The sequence below is a fragment of the Struthio camelus genome, chromosome 26 (assembly GCF_040807025.1).
Source record: "Struthio camelus isolate bStrCam1 chromosome 26, bStrCam1.hap1, whole genome shotgun sequence".
Lineage (NCBI taxonomy): Eukaryota > Metazoa > Chordata > Aves > Struthioniformes > Struthionidae > Struthio > Struthio camelus.
The window spans coordinates 835,618-853,604 of NC_090967.1; the positions used below are offsets into that span (position 1 = coordinate 835,618).

Consider the following 17,987-nt stretch of genomic DNA (forward strand, 5'->3'; position numbering starts at 1 on the left):
TGCCCTCTGGCATCCAGGACCCTGGAGACCAGGAAGAAAGTCTGGAGAAAGGAAGACTTTCCCTCAGCAGAGGACAATCAGACTGGGGTGGGGGTGGGGGGGTCACACAAGCAAATTGGACAGCCACAAGTCCATGGGCCCTAAGGGGATGCACCCATGAGTGCTGAGGGAGCTGGCAGGCATCATTGCTAGGCCACTCTCCATCATCTTGGAAAGGTTGTGGAGAACAGGAGAGGTGCCTGAGGACTGGAAGAAAGCCAATGTCAGCAGCTCATCCTGGACGCTGTCTCTAAGCATGTGGAGGATAAGAAGGTGATCGGGTGTAGTCAGCATGGCATCACCAAAGGGAAATCATGCTTAACCAACCTGATAGCCGTCTCTGACGGAATGACTGGCTGGGTAGATGAGGGCAGAGCAGTGGATGTGGTCTCCCTGGCCTTCAGCAAGGCTTCCAACACTGTCTCCCATCACATCCTCCTAGGCAAGCTCAGGAAGTGTGGGCTGGATGAGCAGACAGTGAGGTGAAGGGAGAACTGGCTGGATGGCAGAGCTCAGAAGGTGGTGATCAGTGCCACAAAGTCTAGTTGGAGGCCTGTAGCTAGCGATACACCCCAGGAGTCAGTACTGGGGCCGGTATTGCTCAACGTATTCATCAGTGAGCTGGATGAAGGGACAGAGTGCCTCCTCAGCAAGTTTGCTGATGATCCAAAACTGGAAGGAGTGGCTGACACACCAGAGGGCTGTGCTGCCATTCAGAGGGCCCTCCACAGGCTGGAGAGATGGGCAGAGAGGAGCCTCCTCAACTTCAACAAAGGGCAAGTGCAGCATCCTGCACATAGGGAGGAATAACCCCCTGCACCAGGACAGGCTGGGGGCTGCCCTGCTGGAAAGCAGCTCTGCAGAGAAGGACCTGGGAGTCCTGGTGGAAAAGCTGACCACGAGTCAGCAATGTGCCCTTGATGGCCAAGAAGGCCAATGGGATCCTGGGGTGCATTAGGCAGAGCATTGCCAGCAGGTCCAGGGAAGTAACTCAACAGCAGAAATTTCTTAGCATTGGTAAATGGGGTGTAGTTGTATTTCTTCCTCACATTGCAGACAGGAAAAGAGCAAGCCTGCTTCCTGGTTTAGGAATGGTGAACAAAGCTATCCACAGAACTCGGCTCTACCTCGAGGCAGTTTAAAATCCAAGAACCTACAGCAGCTGCTGCTGCGATCAGTTACTGACTTCCAGTTGCTGCCCCAGGACCAAAGGACAAAAATACTGTTGTGGAAGAAGAGAGAGAAACGAAAACGCAAGCTCGCCGTCTTCTCTACAAAATCAGCGTTTCAGAAAGGCAGAACCATGCATTTCAGAAAGAAAAATTGGACACGGTCGTCCTTGTGAGAGAGGTCCTTGTGAGACTAAGGTTCTGCTGAGAAGTGGGATTTGAATCAACACTTTTAGTGGCAGTCTTTCCTCCAGGGGTCCAGGTGCACCTCACAAGGAACGAGTACTCCTCCACAGAAGCAGCAGAGCTGGGGACAGTTCCCAAATGCCTCCTTTAAAACAACAGAAACGCTTGCTCTAGCCTCAAGAGCAATCCGGTATCTGGGCCAGGACATAGAGGTGGTAAAGCAGAGCTGCCAACCCAAGCCCTGTGGCAGCAAGTCCAGAAGTTGAGGTAAAGACCCTCCCGCAGCACCTCCCGCATCGGGATGACCTCAACTGCAGCGCTCCAGCAGCAGGTGAACATGAGGAGAGAGGGGACGGCAAATCTGCAGCTGTCTCGCTTATGAAAAAGATCATGGTGGTGTCGTCCACAAACAGCTGCGTGCTATTCTTCCTGAGATGCAGAGGCAACGCCTGCCCTTCCCAACATCCCTTTCAGCAGCAGCTACAGTCAGAGCGCAGCGGTAGTTTGCGGCCAACTAGCTGTTCAGCAGAGCTCTGCGCCAAATCCCTGAGGCGGGCAGCTTCTGTTACAAGGACTTTGGAGAGTATGTGCAGCGCTGCAGGCAGCCCAAGCAGCTAGATCCTCTCCTGAGACTGGGTATGGCAAGCTACGAAGGAGCTCTTCCTCGCACCACTGCTTGAGAGGGAGGAGTGGTGCAGCAGTCGACAGGCAAGACACACAGACGGGCTCACAGACAGTCACTCGAAAGCAGACTTTGACTCTTCCAGTTGACTGGATTGTGGATGATGTTCCCTGCTTCTATGGCAATCCCATCATTTTGTCTTTCTTTTTTTTTCTAGCGTCGCCTGGATTCAGCTCTGTTTTGGTATTCTGTTTTATACACAGAGCCTGTAAGAGGTAATACTCGTTCTCTGCAGCAATAAAACATGGTTCCAAAAAGAATATTCACTGGCATGAACTACGCGGCCAATTAAGAAATCTTACAGGACTGCCAAGAACAACTAACTTGGCACCCCAGAAAGCTATAAATGCTTAATTAGTACTAGCAGCTATCTAATAAATAAGTGGGGGGGCCGGGTATGGAAAAAGAGCAACTCACTGTTTTCTGATCCTCCGGTACAAAACAAGGCTGTGTATCACAGTTAGTATAAAACCAGTGACTACCACAGACAGTGCTGTAATGTAGATCATCTGTGTGTTGTTATGAAGTGCACCACCCTTCTCACTGTCCACACCTGGAGGTAATGACACAATTTGTATATTAGGAGGGGGGAGAGTCTGCATTACTGATGATCTAGCAGTGTGTTCTACATGGCCTGTAAGCACTTGTTGCTTTGTTCCTATCTCTAAATGAGTGAAAACCTGGGGGCTGTAACATCTGCTTGGTTTCAGGAGCAGCAAATTGGAATTCCCCACTCCTTGCATGTTAGGGCACTTCGGAGCCTCTCTTCAGTATGGTCTCTGGAGCTGCTTTTATGCCAAGGGCAACCTTAACCGTTTTAGGCGTGGCACTTGGTGAGAGGCAGCCAAACTCCCCTCTTGCCCTTCCTGCCTACCCAGGTACTTACACCAGGGGTCAAACAGGAGGGAGCCATTGCCATCTTCAAGAATACCTCCGTCCCTTCTCAGCTGCTGAAGGCTTTGCTAGCACACGCTGAGGGACTGGGCCTCTGATAGCTGGTGACAGAGCGCGCTGCAATTTCTATGCTTCAGGCAGCCTTGCTACACTTTGTGATTAGTTTTCCCCTGCACTGTGGGGCTTGGTGAACGACAGCTTTGCGTTCACCCCCACGGTGATTTTGGAAACCTCAGCCGCTGCCCCCGGAGCCTTCTCCTTGCCAGCATGAAGACTCTCAGCTTGCTTCGCCTCTCCTCATAAGCTTTGGTGCCTGCTAACCGCTGGCCTGAGTTTGGCCCTTCTGATGTTTTGGTGGACGTACGGTGGAACAGGGAACTAGCTTTCCTCTCCTAGGGATTTAGGTGCACCTTCCACGCCTTCAACACAGCACTAGCCTTGCTGGGCAAACCCCTGCGTTTCTTCTCTCCAGCTCTCCTCTTTCCCCGCTATCCTGCTTCTTTTGACTCCCTCTCTGGTTTTGCTATTGCTTCCTTCCCCTTCCTGAACACCCTTGAAAAGGGAAAGGCGTGAGAGAGGAAAAGGGAGCCCTTTCCTTGGCTCCAGGTGCCCTCCAGAGAGGTCTTGCCTCCCATAACAGCCTGCAACGTCGCAGGGCCCCAAGGCACTCGGCTTGCTGCAGGATTATCCCTGCTACATTCACTGGGCACAGAAGCCGATGCGCTAACTCTGGCCTCCAGAAAAGCATCCCTCTGGTCTGTCAGGCTAGTTCCTCTGCAATTGCCATGTGCCTTTGGCATCCAAACATCAGCATGTGACTGGCTGCGTCAGCCTGCCTCTCTGCAGAAAACAAAGCAGTCCAAAACATATATACAGATATGCATATATATCGTGGTGCGGTAGAGAGAGAGATTCCTTAGGAAAAACAGGGTTGCTGCTGGGCGCCTCCTTTTCTCTGCCCTTCACGTGCCTTTCTTGCCTTCCTCTCCATAGCCCATTCCCCACAGATGACATGCAGTACGTTTCCCACTCAACATGTGCTGCTTGAGGGAAACATGCACCACACGCTTCAATTGCGTTATTATTGCTAGCTGGAGCACAACAGCACTTCTAGAACCTTCCCCTATCTACAGGAGACATTTCACCTAGAAAAGACTATTGCTCAGCCAGACCCCTCAGGGAACTACTCTTTGGAAAGTCTTTTCTAAAGGTCGGTCTGATGACTTCTCAAGCCACAGTCACACAGCTGGCTTTCAAAATTCAGTGCATCAAGCAGCTCAGAGGTTTGGTACAGTGTCTAGTTCTGAACTCTCCCGTCTCCAGTCACTCCAGTCACTGCTTCTATCCCAAGCAGCTCAACAACAACCACCACCAAACCTGCCCTGGTAATTCTGTAGTCAAGCTCTAGGCAAACAAACTGCCGTAGGCATAGGAACATGTTTGCTCCCTTTCAGCTCAACACACACCCTACCTTACAGCTGCAGAAAAACCTACTGAAAGGCAGAAACCAAGTGTTTCTGAATAGCTGGAGGAGAGCTGTAGCTTCCTAAGTCAACAACTACAGGGCCACAAAGCCAAAATGATGCCCCTGTTGTATACGGTAAGCCTCTGTCTAACTAGATGACAGTGCGTCGCTTAGAGATGGGCAGGAAGACCAAACTAGCATCCACTATTTACTAAGTGATAAAGGTCCTAACGGACAGCTTTACAAAAAACAAAACTGCTTTGTATTTACCTTCACCACTTTTATCCTCCGGAATTATGACGACGGGGCGCTTCTCTTCCGGTTTTGAGAGATTTGTCCCTAATCAGAGAAAGGTAAAGTCTCAGCATGCCATAGTCACAGAGGATGTAGAAGACCAGGAGCATTTCCACTGGAAATTGTAAGAATACTTATGCTTTCTAGGAAATCAATACTGACTACCTACCCAGGAGATCCTGCTGACGCTGGAAAACAGGATCCCACTGGTAACTTCCTTGAGCTTCCCCAACAGGCCCATGTGTAGGCAAACATGCACAGAACCAGTTTCCATTACATGTTTCGCTCTGCTGCTCTTCTGAGGAACTGTGAAAATGCTCATTCTTTCCAGGAAATAAATACTGACTACTTACCCAGGGATCCCGCTGACCTACGAAAATCCGACCCCTCTCTGAAGATAGGTAAGCATTGTGCATGCTAATGACAACACTTTCCACTACACATCTATTCCTATCCAGGAAACCTAAAGGATTGTAAGAATGCACATTCTTTCCTAGAAGTAAATACTGAGTACTTACCTTGGAGATCCTGCCAACGCTCAGAAACGGGATCCCTTTCCGAAGAAGGGTGTGCTCTGCCTACAGGGACATCTGTAGGCAAACATGCAGGAGAAGAGTTGCCATTACATATTTCGCTCTCTTGCTAATCTCAGGGAGTGTGAACACGCTTAGGCTTTCCTGGAAAGAAATACTGACTGCTTACCCAGGGAACCCCGCCGATGCTCGAAAATCCGACCCCTCTCCGAAGATAGGTACGTACTGCCTACAGGCATGTTTGGAGACAGAGACAAATCAGAACACTTTCCACCACATCCATTCCTATCCAGGAAACCTAAGGGATTGTAAGAATGCTCATTCCTTCCAGGAAAACAAAGCTGACTACTTACCCTGGGGATCCTGCCGACGCTCAGAAATTGGTCGCCCGTCTAATGATGGGTAAGCCATGAACGCCTGCCCATCTGTAGTGAGACATACATGAAAAACAGCTTACCTGACATATTTCGCTATGATGCAAACCTCTAGTAATTTACTGAAAGCAAGTGCACCACGTAATGACTCCGCAACACTTTTCGCTCCCTTCACCTCACGAGCATTTTCCAAACAGCTGCTGCGGGCCTCCAGGGGCCCTGTCTTACTACACAACTAATTCTCCTGGCATAGCATGCCGGCTCACATCTCCAAGGTCTCCCGATTCCCACTCCCAGACGCACTCTTTGGCACGTCTAACCATCCACTTGCCTCTAATGAGCACAGCTGCGCTACCATGCCTGGGATGCAGACGTACAGCCCGTGACACAAGCGATCTCAACATTTAGCCCAGGAGGAGAGCTGAACTGGGCTGCGCGTTACTCCCCGCTAGGAACAGGAGAACCGGGAACACAACTTGGGCCCGGAGGAAATACACTGCTCTCCACGCCGCTGGCTGCCTGGCTGGAAACGCAGGCTACACGAGAAACGCGCTTCTCTACGGTCTCGGCTAGCGCTGATGCTCTGACAGAGACAGAGCCTGATTGCGCACCACCTCTTGGGCTGCCATCACAAGTAGGCCTAAGGGGTAGCTGCGGGTCCTGGGAATCGGGGGAAGACACGCTTGGGAAGGGCAGAATGCTTCCAGCACCCGGGGGAAAAAATCCCTGCTTCCCCTCATCACGAGTGATCCCAAGGTCTTCGCAGCGCGGCCCCAGAAAGAGAGCTGGGGGCAGGAAGGAGGCAGAAGGGGACCCTCTGGACCTCTGCAGCAGCCCCCGCCGGAGAGCGGGGCAGAGGGAACGCCTCTGCCCAAAGCTCGCCGCACAGGACAGCGGCGGAGGCGGCAAACGAGGAGAGCCGAAGGGCGCCGCAAGCCCCGAGGGAAAATCCGCCCTCTGGAAAATCCGCCGCTGCCACCCCCGCACTCAGCCCCGGCGCTGCCGGCTGCCGCCCTGCCTGCGCCTGCAGCGCGCCAGCAGCCCGCGGCTTGCTGCGGCCAGGCTCCGCGCACCCCCGGGCCGTTAACAGTCTCCCGGCCGCAGGTGGCGGCGCCGCAGCTTCCGCGGGGGCCGCGCTCGGCCCCGCAAAGCGCTTGACGCGGCCGAGCGCTCGGCAGCAGCCCGGCGGCGCCAGGGAAAGTCTCGCCGGCGTTTCGTGCCCTCCTCGCCTCCGCACCGCCCCGTTTCCCCGCAGAAGCCCCCGCGGCGGCCGCGGCCCCTCCGCGCCTCCCCGCGGCGCTTCTGCCTCCCGCCCGCCCGCGGCCGCTCGGGGTCTGCCGGCGCCGAGCCCCCCGCCGAGCCCCGCGCCGAGCCCCGCTCCGAGCCCCCAGCCGAGCCCCGCGCCGAGCCCCCCGCGCCGAGCCCCCCGCGCCGAGCCCCCCGCCGAGCCCTCCGCCGAGCCCCCCGCCGAGCCCCGCGCCGAGCCCCCCGCCGAGCCCCGCGCCGAGCCCCCCGCGCCGAGCCCCGCTCCGAGCCCCCCGCGCCGAGCCCCGCTCCGAGCCCCCCGCGCCGAGCCCCCCGCGCCGAGCCCCCCGCGCCGCTGCCCCGCTCCGAGCCCCCCGCCGAGCCCCCCGCCGAGCCCCCCGCCGAGCCCCGCGCCGAGCCCCGCGCGCCGAGCCCCCCGCCGAGCCCCCCCGCGCCGAGCCCCGCGCCGAGCCCCCCGCCGAGCCCCCCCGCGCCGAGCCCCGCGCCGAGCCCCCCGCGCCGAGCCCCCCGCCGAGCCCCCCCGCGCCGAGCCTCCTGCGCCGAGCCCCCCGCCGAGCCCCCCGCCGAGCCCCGGGCGCGGCCGGCACCGTCCCGCCACCTGCCGCCGCCGCCGCCCGCCCGCCCTACCTGGGCCCCGCGCTCCCTGCCGAGCAGCCCCGGCGCCCCGGGCCCGCGAGGCCGCCAGCGGCAGCGGGAGCAGCGGCAGCGGCAGCAGCAGGAGGAGGAGGAGGAGGCGGCGGGCGGGGGCCGAGGCCCCCCCCGCCCGCGCCATGCTGCCGCTCGCCAGCTGCCACCGCCGCCGGGTGTCGGGGCGCGGCGTGGCACCGCGGGGCCCGTCGGGGGGCTCGGGGGCGCTCTGTGACCTCACGGCCCCTCTCCGACCCGCTGCCCCGGCCGCCTTGTGACCTCACCTCTCCGGGCCTGCCCCACGCCCTAACCGCACAGGTGCTTCACACATGGACAATAACTGCTTGGGGAGAAGGAAAAAAATGCGCGCTAGAATTATTTTCAAGCTCTTCCACGTGATTTAACAATGAAAGTTGTTGTCGTTTTTTGAGGGGGTTTCTTACTTTTCAAAAGTGTGCTGCTTTGTTTACAAGGTGATTTCTTCTCGTCAAGAGAAAAATCATGCAGAAACCGTTATTACAGCAAAGCAACCAGAAGAAGAGGTAATCCCACCTCAAGATAAACGTAAAATGAGAATGGGCAGGGGTTGCAGCGTTAAGCAGAATGAAGATGTGGGCCGTTTGATCATCTGAAGGAAGAAAGGAGTGAGCATAAACTTATTTGGGAAGGTGGGATCATTTGCATGTTTTATATGTGTGAAAGCAGCCTGCACTGACAGCAGCATCAGCCAGTTCTGCAACCTTAATCTTGGTACCACGTGCTACCGCGTCCTGCCACAATACAAGCCTCTCTCTTTTCCCAGCAATATCGTTTGAGAAGACCAAGGCTTTTTTCAAGTAACCTGGTGCGTCAGCCATAATTTTGGTTACTCCCAGGTGCTTCCCACCTTGCCCTGCTGCAACAGCAGTGGTGGGTACAGAGATTTACATGACACTTTCCGTTTGTCTATTCCCTCACCAGTGGTAACTGTTTCAGGAGCTGGAAGAAAATAAGGTCAGAAAGTCTTCCCAGCAAAAAAACATGTCTCAAAAGGGTCAAGAGAGCCCTGTTTTTAAAGAGCCTGCAGTCTACAGCCATTTCCGCAACGGAGAACAGAATCCATGATCTCCTTCCATTAGAAAGAAATCCAGACCACTTCCTTGTTCACATTTTGAGTCTAAATCACATCCCCTGGCATACTGACTTTGCCACTGAAAAACCTTCAGGTCGCTAAGAGAATCCGGTAGTACTACGTTCCGGTACCTCCAAGAGTTAGTGAATCAAAACACAGGTAGCGCCTTCTGTTTCCAACTAATAGTTTTGGTATCAGACGAATAGTTCCATGCTCTCCCGCACAGCTTATTACATGCTGAAAGCTTTTGTGTCCGGTAGAGCAGGAGGTTTAGAGCTGTCGTCCGTTCTTGACTGAGGCAGTGACTTCTCGGTGTTGTATGATTGATGTTCCCCCTCAGAAACGGTAACATCCCGCTCTGCAACAGCAGTGTATGGCCCACAGGCAGTTTCTGACATGTACTCCTTGGAGGGGGAATTCTCTTACTCCAAAGGTACTTTGGGCTGTTCCTTGGGAACTGAGCCACCTGCATGAGCTTGATGAGATCCAGCAGATTTCAATCAACTGAGATCAGCGTATCCAAAGGAAGAGGCTTCCTAAGTGTGAACCAACAAGGTAGGAGACATGAGAAGGAAGACTCAAGGACTGCGGATACGTTAACTTCTTAGGCGACTGTCAAACCAACCAGCATTAAGTAGTTCAAGCATGCAGTGAATTGGAACATGCGGCAAATTTCCAAATCTTTCCTGTGAATACAGGGTTTATGTCCCCTCTTACTGAAGCCAGTTAATGCAAACTCTCTTGGGAGTACAGGCCAGGGAAGCAAGTCACAGGGGATGTGGGTTGCCTAGTATCTAATCCCTTTCCAAAACCTATTAAGCTACTTTAATAACTGTTCCTTTTTTCCCTCCTGATTGAGAAGTAAGTCTAGAATTTCCCTCTTCTAAGCCTGCTCATTTCTAAGCTAAGTTTCTTTTAAGTTTCTGGCTGCTTGGTACCCTTTTAGTCTTGTGCTGCCACGGTGGAGAAGTTCAAGCGTTCTTTTTTTCCCCGGTGTTTACTCAATGGCATGTTCATAGACCATAATAGTATTCCTTCTCAACCTTCACCTCCGCCTAAGCGAAAAAGCTGAACTCTTTCAGTTGCTTCTCATACAAGGGTCTCTTGATTCGTCTGTTTACTTAATAGCACTTGTGTGCATCTGCCCCAGTCTCAAAGAATCCTTGAATGGGATACCCAAAGTTATGCCCAGTATTACAGATGTGGTCATCATGGCCTTTGACTAAGGATAGGAATGTTTCTCTGCCCTTGCAGGAAAGGCCATTCCTGATGCATCCTACAGTTGCCTTTGTCTTTTTGTTTTTATGGCTGCCATCATGGTGCCAGGTCCGTCCTCAGCTGTACTCCAGATTTCTTCGCTCTGCCTTGTGAGGCTGCAAATGCTGTTCTCTTTGAAGTGCTTCTCCTTTTCTCTGCAGCTTCGTAGGTTCCTTGGAACTTAAGTCAGTCCTGCACAACACACAGTTGCCTGCCTGTTCTTCTGCTCCTCTGGAAGAACATAAGTGACACTGTGTTTCCTCTTGAGTTCCTCTCAACTCAGAAGTTCAAAGTGGAGTTTGTGCTGTCTCATCCACTGTCTCATTGCTTAGATGCATACAGACCTTGTGAATGTGTGTCTGTACTGTCTCCTTGTCTGGAGATAACGTTCATTTGCTTATCAGCTTTTTCCCTACCTGCTAGAAGGCCTTGGCCAACACCTGAAAAGAGGCCTACTCCTTTCCTCCAGATCATCAGTGAGTATCCATTGCCTCCTTTGCTATGGTGGGAAAGCATCCATTGCCTCCTTTGCTAAGGTGGGAAATACTTCTTAGCCTTCTATACATGCAAGGCTGCTGGTCTCCTGAGGAGACAAAGTTTACATATCCATTCTGTGGAGCTGGAGATCTTCCTACGTCATATATGGGAGGGCACCTTCAAATTATGACGAGCAATGCCAGTACAGTATTCTGTTATCAGCCTCCAAGGACAGGGGAGATCTTTCGCTCTATACGTGGAGTTAGTTGGCTTTTGGAACTGGAGTATCACTCCTTACCTACATCTGCTGGAGTTGTGCTTCAGACCCTGCAGAGCAGCCAGCTGAACAGCACTAGCAGGCATTTGTCCTTGGAATCATCAAGGGAAGATCAGTCTCCGGCACACCCATTTTCCTGTACTGCAGCCGTCTAGACATAGATCTCCTTCCTTCTTGCATCAACAAGCAGTGTTACTTATGTACCGCCTGCTGGTGCAATCAGTTCTGGTTTCTGGACTTAGTAATGGGGAGGGCTAGGACTCTGCTGATGCTCCTGGGTCTGTTCTGCCAGAGGTAGGGCATGACAACTTGGACCTGCACAGCCAGTGCTTGGCAGTGTGGGTGCAGGATGATTTCAGTGAAGTGGCAGGCCTCCAGCCGGAGAGATTCAGGAACGCTTCTACTACACAAACCAATTTAGGTGAGGAGACTTTTGTCTTCCAAAGGTATTAGTCCATTATTTGCATAATCAGTGAAATAACTAATGGAACTACTTCCCCACCCACACATGCACCAACTCCAGGACCTGCTTTCCGTCTGACTGCTACAGAGGCCTGTTGGGGGAGCGCGCAGCAAAGAGACTATGACCCGGCTCCTCAATGCACGCAGGGCTGTGTTGGTTGTATGTTAGGGTTACGCGCATGCATTTCATGGTTATGTGTGGGTGAGGCAACAGGTGTTTTTGGGTGCAGTATAGTGTGGAGGTAAAGGAGAATCAACAATAGTGAAAAAAGACTAACATCATTGTTTTCCTAATCACAATCTTAAGATAGAGCAGCTAAAGAAACCTTGAGCTTTCTTTAAAAAGCTCCAACTCCTGCCTGGCTTGCCAAGGACTCAAACTAGATAAAGCCGGATAGAAGCTGCAGAGTTTGCTAGTGAAGAACTTCCTCTCACTTTGTTCTCTGCCTTGTATATCTAGCCAATCAGGAGAGTGTTAGATAGTAACTCTACCAACCAAAGAAATGTCATTTACGTATGCTAATCAGGGAAGCCTCTGCCTGATCTGTGTATCGGACCTGCTTCCCCTGCAGCTGCCAGGGTGTGCGTGTGAGAAAAAAGGCTCTCTCTGAACTGAATTCCTACGAGTAGAGTTTTTCTACAACAATAGTGTGTGTGTGTGCACATGGCTGTGTATATATGGCCATTATTCCACTATGGCCCTGCAAGTTACTGTGGGCCAGCACGTAGGCATTTTAATATCTCTTCCGTTCATGATTCCTGCAGAGAAAGAGGTTGTAAGGCACAGGCAGGTTTCTCCAGCTGGGAAGAGGCACTCACCATCTTTATCTGGCATTTCCTAGTAGATTTTTGCACTGGGAAATGTGCCCCCCAAGCCCTTTGTTAGGAACTCCACTGCTGCCAAAGAGGCACCACCAAGAGCAGCAATGGGAGCCTCCACGCTAACATGCCTCCCCCCCCCAGCTTGGGAGGTGCAGGCCCTTTGGTCTGGCCAGTCTTTCAGTCCATCGAGGCTTCCGTCTCAGGATCCCACCTGCAGTCTCTGCCGAAGGGTGTTCACATCTCTTTCACACAGCCAGCAATTCTTGGTCCTGGTTACTACGGTCATGCAGCAGCATTTTCTGCCCAGAACTAAGGAGTTTCAAAGAATGCTGTGGAATTTTATGGAGAGGGACAAAACCACAGAGCCAAGAATGCCCGTGGGGCTAGCTGGGGTCTGATATTCCGAGAGCCCTGCTCTTAGTTTTCCAGAGGCCTCAATGAGGCAAAACAGGTCCTTGTGGCCACAGATGTGGTCTCACCAGGGCTGAGTACGGGGGAACAATGACCTACCTCCGACCTGCTAGAAAGGCCCTGCCTAATACAGCCCAGGATACTGTTGGCCTTCCTTGCTGCAAGGGCACATTGTTAACTCTTGTTCAGCTTGTTGTCCACCAGGAGCCCAGTCCTTTTCCTAAAAGCTCCTCTCCAGCTAGTCAGCCCCCAGCCTGTACCAGTTCACAGGGCTGTTCCTCCCCAGGGGAAGAACTTGGCACTTCCCTGCATTGAACTTCATGAGGTTCCTGGCAGCCCATTTCTCCAGCCTGTCAACGTCCTTCTAAGTGGTGGCATAACCATATGGTATGTCAACCACTCCTTCCAGTTGTGTATCATCAGCAAACTTGCTGAGGGCCATTAATGACGATGTGAAGCAATCCTGGCCCCAGTACTGACCCCAAGCACACCAAGAGCGACTGGCCTCCAGCTGGACTTGGCGCCACTGAACTGAGGCTGGCAATTAGGCCAGTTTTCAGTCCACATCACTACCCACATATCTAGTCTGAACTTTGTCATTTGGAGGTCAGAGCACATGGAAGAAAAACTCCTCACCATCCCCAAACAAAAAGAAGTCTGTGCAGGACCAAGGCGTCACTCGCAGAGTGCTTTGGCAAGCCAGTAGGAACAGATTGCTGCCTTCTCGCGGCTCTGAAGCACCAGTCATATTCGACTTTAAAAGGCACCAGTTTGTATGAATAAGGGGAAACTGTCATGCATGCAGGCTCAGTTTCTCTTCTTGGCTCTCCAAGCCAGTGGAATTGCAAAAATAATCATGACTGGACAGAATGCTCCCCTGCCGCCCCAAAGAGTTCTCTCTAAAACCTAGGATACCATCTACCAACTGTGAAAGCAGGCTTTCAGACACAGAATTGTGGTCATTCCTCATCAGTCTCTCAAATCTCACCCTCAAGTGGACCAGTCCTTATGCACCCAAATGCATATACATGCACACTGACACACACCGAGCTGCATGTTAAAATAGACTTTAATTGTGCAATATCTTTTAAAGGGCCGCATGTATGTGAAGTACTAGTGCAGAGTTTTTAAAAAGCACGGCAGCACAGCACACGGTATTTTGTTCTTTCAGTTGCAGAAGAAGCAGCTGCAAGGCTCCAGAGCAGGGACAGGAAAGTTCAGAGGGCAGAGCTGTTTCAGTTCGTTGTTGGGTACAAAAGCACCCTGAGATGCCCCTTCTGGCAAAGGCCTCAGAGGCTGACTGCAGGTATGTATGCTGTTCCTCACTTCTATGGCAATCCCATTGTTTTGTGACTTTTTTCTGTGGTTTGGTCTTCTTTCTGCTGTATTTGGGTCATGTTTCATCTCAGAGTCTGTAATAGGTGATACGGGTTCTCTGCAGCAATAAAAGTGTGTTTCCAAAAAGAATATTCTATGGTATGAACTATGATGCCAACTAAAACATCTTACATTGGTAATGTCAGAGAGAAATCTCGCTTCAGTAGGTCCACATCTCTCTTGTACGGGGGAGCCCAGAACTGGACGCGGCACTCCAGGTGTGGCCTCACCAGTGCTGAGCAGAGGGGAAGCATCGCTTCACCAACTTCACTCAGTCTGCTGGCAACACTCTGTCTAATGCAGCCCAGGATGCCATTGACCTTCTTTGCCACAAGGGCATTTTGCAGGCATGAAGGCCTTCAAAGCCTTCAGTAATTTGACCTTGAAGGAAGCAGAAGCAGTGACAAAGTCCCGGGCAGTTATTCTTCAGCTTCTCTTAAACTTTGGGCAGAAGCAACTTAGCTTCCACAATAACGCTACAGCTCTTCAGTCAGCTTAAACCACTATGCAAGGGACTGTGTATGCACGTTCTCCCCCTCCCCAAGTCCCTGCCACATGAACTTCCCAGCCTCTCTTTCCATACTTTGCTTTTCAAGCCAGCACTCATGTTCAAGTGGCCACAGTGTGAATCAGAGAGGGGAGCTGATCTGGCCAAACACTGTTTGGCTTCCTCCTTTTTCCCTGAGTCTGGTTCATCTTGCAGCCACCCTGCTCTTGGACCCACACAAAGCAGGAGGCAGAAATGGGCAAGAAAGAGGGCTAAACTTCACCTTTTGGCTGCCATGTGGACACATTGATTATAAAGCCACAGAAGAAATAATGCTTGCCTACATTCAAACATATCTGCTACCTCTCTGCCTCCTGTTCTTACCCATTTCCCTTTCTCCCACCCAGTTCTTTGTCACCATCTTCTCTCAGCTTGTCCCACCCCTTCCCCCATTCTCTTTGCAAAGCCAGCTTCCTTTTTCCTCATTGCTGCATTGTTATCTGAAGCCAGTAAAGTGCCCAGTTTGGACCCCCCCACAAGGACAAGAGAGCTGTCAGCAAAGTGGCATGAGTCTAGCAAAGGATGACTAAGATGGTTTGGGCTGGAGCACTTGATATATGAGAAGCAGCAAGGTGAATGGGCCTTGTTCAGCCCAAGGAAGGGCAGGAGGAAGCAGGGAGATCTAAGGGAAGTCTTCCACCACCTGAAGGGAGATTACAGAGAAGATAGAGCCAAACACTTTGCAGAGGTGCACAGGGAAAGCACAAGAGATAATGCGCAAAAGCTGCAACAGCAAACCACAAAAGGAGTGGAACTCTGAGACAGAGGCCCAGGGAGGTCATGCAGTCTCCTTCCTTTGAGATTTTTCAAAACTTGGTAACCTGATCTACTTTTAAAGTCAGCCCTGCTTGGAGCAGAAGACTGGATTAGATGACCTCCAAAGGTACCTTCTGGTCTACGTTCTTCCATGGTTCTTAAGCATAGCCAAGAAGGCAGTGTTCTTGTCCCTAGTACTTTGAGTACAATGGCAATAATTCACTGAGAAAACTATGCACTCTACCAAGACATTCAACTCATAAAACTCCCTTTTCTACCAGCAAGCTCCCTTCTAAGAAGACACTATGCTTTTGGATTGGGATTTTGTCATGAGGAGTGATGCTTATTTGTGTAGAAAGGCAGCTGGCAATATTTTTCTAAATTTATGATGCAAGAGACTGCTGTCCACATTCACTAGGTGAATCACGGTGACAGTTAGCTAACTTTTTCTCATAAGCACACGATATTAACAAATTGTCAAGCTAACAAATCCGTGAACTACAGAAGTAAGTAACCAGAGAATTAACCATTTAGGCTGATCTGCAGCGGAAATATTAACCCATTTTTTGCTTGTTTGCTTGCTTTTTTTTTTTTAACTGAATGAGCTCATAACAATAAAGTTTGTCCTGTAAATCTGAGAAATCATAACGATTATGACACCTCAGCCTCTCCTCACAGGACATGTACTCCCTTCCTGACCATCTTGGTGGCCCTGCACTGAACTTATTCCAATTTATCAATGTCTTCCTTTGGGCCTGGAGAGGAGGAGGGGGCCAAAACTGGAGGCAATGTTTTAGATGTGGTAAACTGAATGCCGGGTAGAGGGGGGTAATCATGCCCCTCAATCTACTGGCTATGGTCCTGTTCACATAGACCAGGATCCCCTTGCCAGGGCACGCTCTTTGCTGCCAGGCCACACTGCTGGATCACATGCACCTTATTGTCTACTGAGATGCACAGGTCCTTTGCAACAGAGCTGCTCTCCAGCCACTCAGTCCCCAGCCTGTATTGCTGCATTCTTCCTTCCTGGGTACAGAACTTCACACTGGTCCTTGCTGACTGTCTTGAGGTTCCCGGTGGCCCATTCCTCCAGGAGAAAGGGTGCTCTCTGAATGGTGGTCCCCTCAGAAGCAGATCGACTGAGCCTCCCCAATCTGCTATTCTATGCCAACATGATAGGAGTGCACGCTGTGACCTCTGCCAGGTCCTGAATAAGGATGTGAAACAGGACAGGTTCCAGTATGGACTCCTGCAGTAGCCCACATGTCAGCAGCATCTAGGCAGGCTATGACCCATTAGCCACTACCTGGTTGGCCTGAACCTCCATCCGTTTTTCTACCTATACAGTTGTCCACCCATTTAGACAACATGATGTCCCACCATGATGTCACCCTTACAGGCCCCTCCTCTCAGCTTACAGAGCAAAACGGAACCGTGTACCTTCCCCTACAACGTACCTAGAAACCAAAGACCCCTGAAGTGGACTTAACTGAATAGAATATTGTTCCTTATATTCACTGCATGCTTGAACTACTTAATGCTGGTTGGTTTGACAGTCGCCTAAGAAGTTAACGTATCCGCAGTCCTTGAGTCTTCCTTCTCATGTCTCCTACCTTGTTGGTTCACACTTAGGAAGCCTCTTCCTTTGGATACGCTGATCTCAGTTGATTGAAATCTGCTGGATCTCATCAAGCTCATGCAGGTGGCTCAGTTCCCAAGGAACAGCCCAAAGTACCTTTGGAGTAAGAGAATTCCCCCTCCAAGGAGTACATGTCAGAAACTGCCTGTGGGCCATACACTGCTGTTGCAGAGCGGGATGTTACCGTTTCTGAGGGGGAACATCAATCATACAACACCAAGAAGTCACTGCCTCAGTCAAGAACGGACGACAGCTCTAAACCTCCTGCTCTACCGGACACAAAAGCTTTCAGCATGTAATAAGCTGTGCGGGAGAGCATGGAACTATTCGTCTGATACCAAAACTATTAGTTGGAAACAGAAGGCGCTACCTGTGTTTTGATTCACTAACTCTTGGAGGTACCGGAACGTAGTACTACCGGATTCTCTTAGCGACCTGAAGGTTTTTCAGTGGCAAAGTCAGTATGCCAGGGGATGTGATTTAGACTCAAAATGTGAACAAGGAAGTGGTCTGGATTTCTTTCTAATGGAAGGAGATCATGGATTCTGTTCTCCGTTGCGGAAATGGCTGTAGACTGCAGGCTCTTTAAAAACAGGGCTCTCTTGACCCTTTTGAGACATGTTTTTTTGCTGGGAAGACTTTCTGACCTTATTTTCTTCCAGCTCCTGAAACAGTTACCACTGGTGAGGGAATAGACAAACGGAAAGTGTCATGTAAATCTCTGTACCCACCACTGCTGTTGCAGCAGGGCAAGGTGGGAAGCACCTGGGAGTAACCAAAATTATGGCTGACGCACCAGGTTACTTGAAAAAAGCCTTGGTCTTCTCAAACGATATTGCTGGGAAAAGAGAGAGGCTTGTATTGTGGCAGGACGCGGTAGCACGTGGTACCAAGATTAAGGTTGCAGAACTGGCTGATGCTGCTGTCAGTGCAGGCTGCTTTCACACATATAAAACATGCAAATGATCCCACCTTCCCAAATAAGTTTATGCTCACTCCTTTCTTCCTTCAGATGATCAAACGGCCCACATCTTCATTCTGCTTAACGCTGCAACCCCTGCCCATTCTCATTTTACGTTTATCTTGAGGTGGGATTACCTCTTCTTCTGGTTGCTTTGCTGTAATAACGGTTTCTGCATGATTTTTCTCTTGACGAGAAGAAATCACCTTGTAAACAAAGCAGCACACTTTTGAAAAGTAAGAAACCCCCTCAAAAAACGACAACAACTTTCATTGTTAAATCACGTGGAAGAGCTTGAAAATAATTCTAGCGCGCATTTTTTTCCTTCTCCCCAAGCAGTTATTGTCCATGTGTGAAGCAC

At 51.2% G+C, this 17,987-nt stretch overlaps 1 protein-coding gene across 1 annotated transcript; it reads right to left on the reverse strand.

The window, feature by feature from the left end:
• Positions 1-316: 316 nt before the first annotated feature.
• Positions 317-7,674, reverse strand: LOC138062284 (uncharacterized). The gene is made up of 7 exons (XM_068919516.1): positions 7,530-7,674; positions 5,616-5,687; positions 5,432-5,491; positions 5,248-5,319; positions 4,706-4,774; positions 2,494-2,629; positions 317-2,305 (listed from the first exon to the last, which is right to left on the reverse strand). The coding sequence occupies exons 1-7, from the start codon at positions 7,672-7,674 to the stop codon at positions 2,230-2,232; spliced, it is 630 nt and encodes a 209-aa protein (XP_068775617.1). The 3' UTR covers positions 317-2,229.
• Positions 7,675-17,987: the final 10,313 nt, after the last annotated feature.

Bases quoted from the DNA above. Each gene is read 5' to 3' on its own strand.
- LOC138062284 (XM_068919516.1), bottom strand. From the start codon at position 7,674: ATGGCGCGGGCGGGGGGGGCCTCGGCCCCCGCCCGCCGCCTCCTCCTC. The intron at 2,630-4,705 runs GTAAATACAAAG...CATTACCTCCAG, and splicing joins GGAGGATAAAAGTGGTGAAG to GTGTGGACAGTGAGAAGGGT. The intron at 2,306-2,493 runs GTGAGTTGCTCT...TTATTGCTGCAG, and splicing joins TACCGGAGGATCAGAAAACA to AGAACGAGTATTACCTCTTA.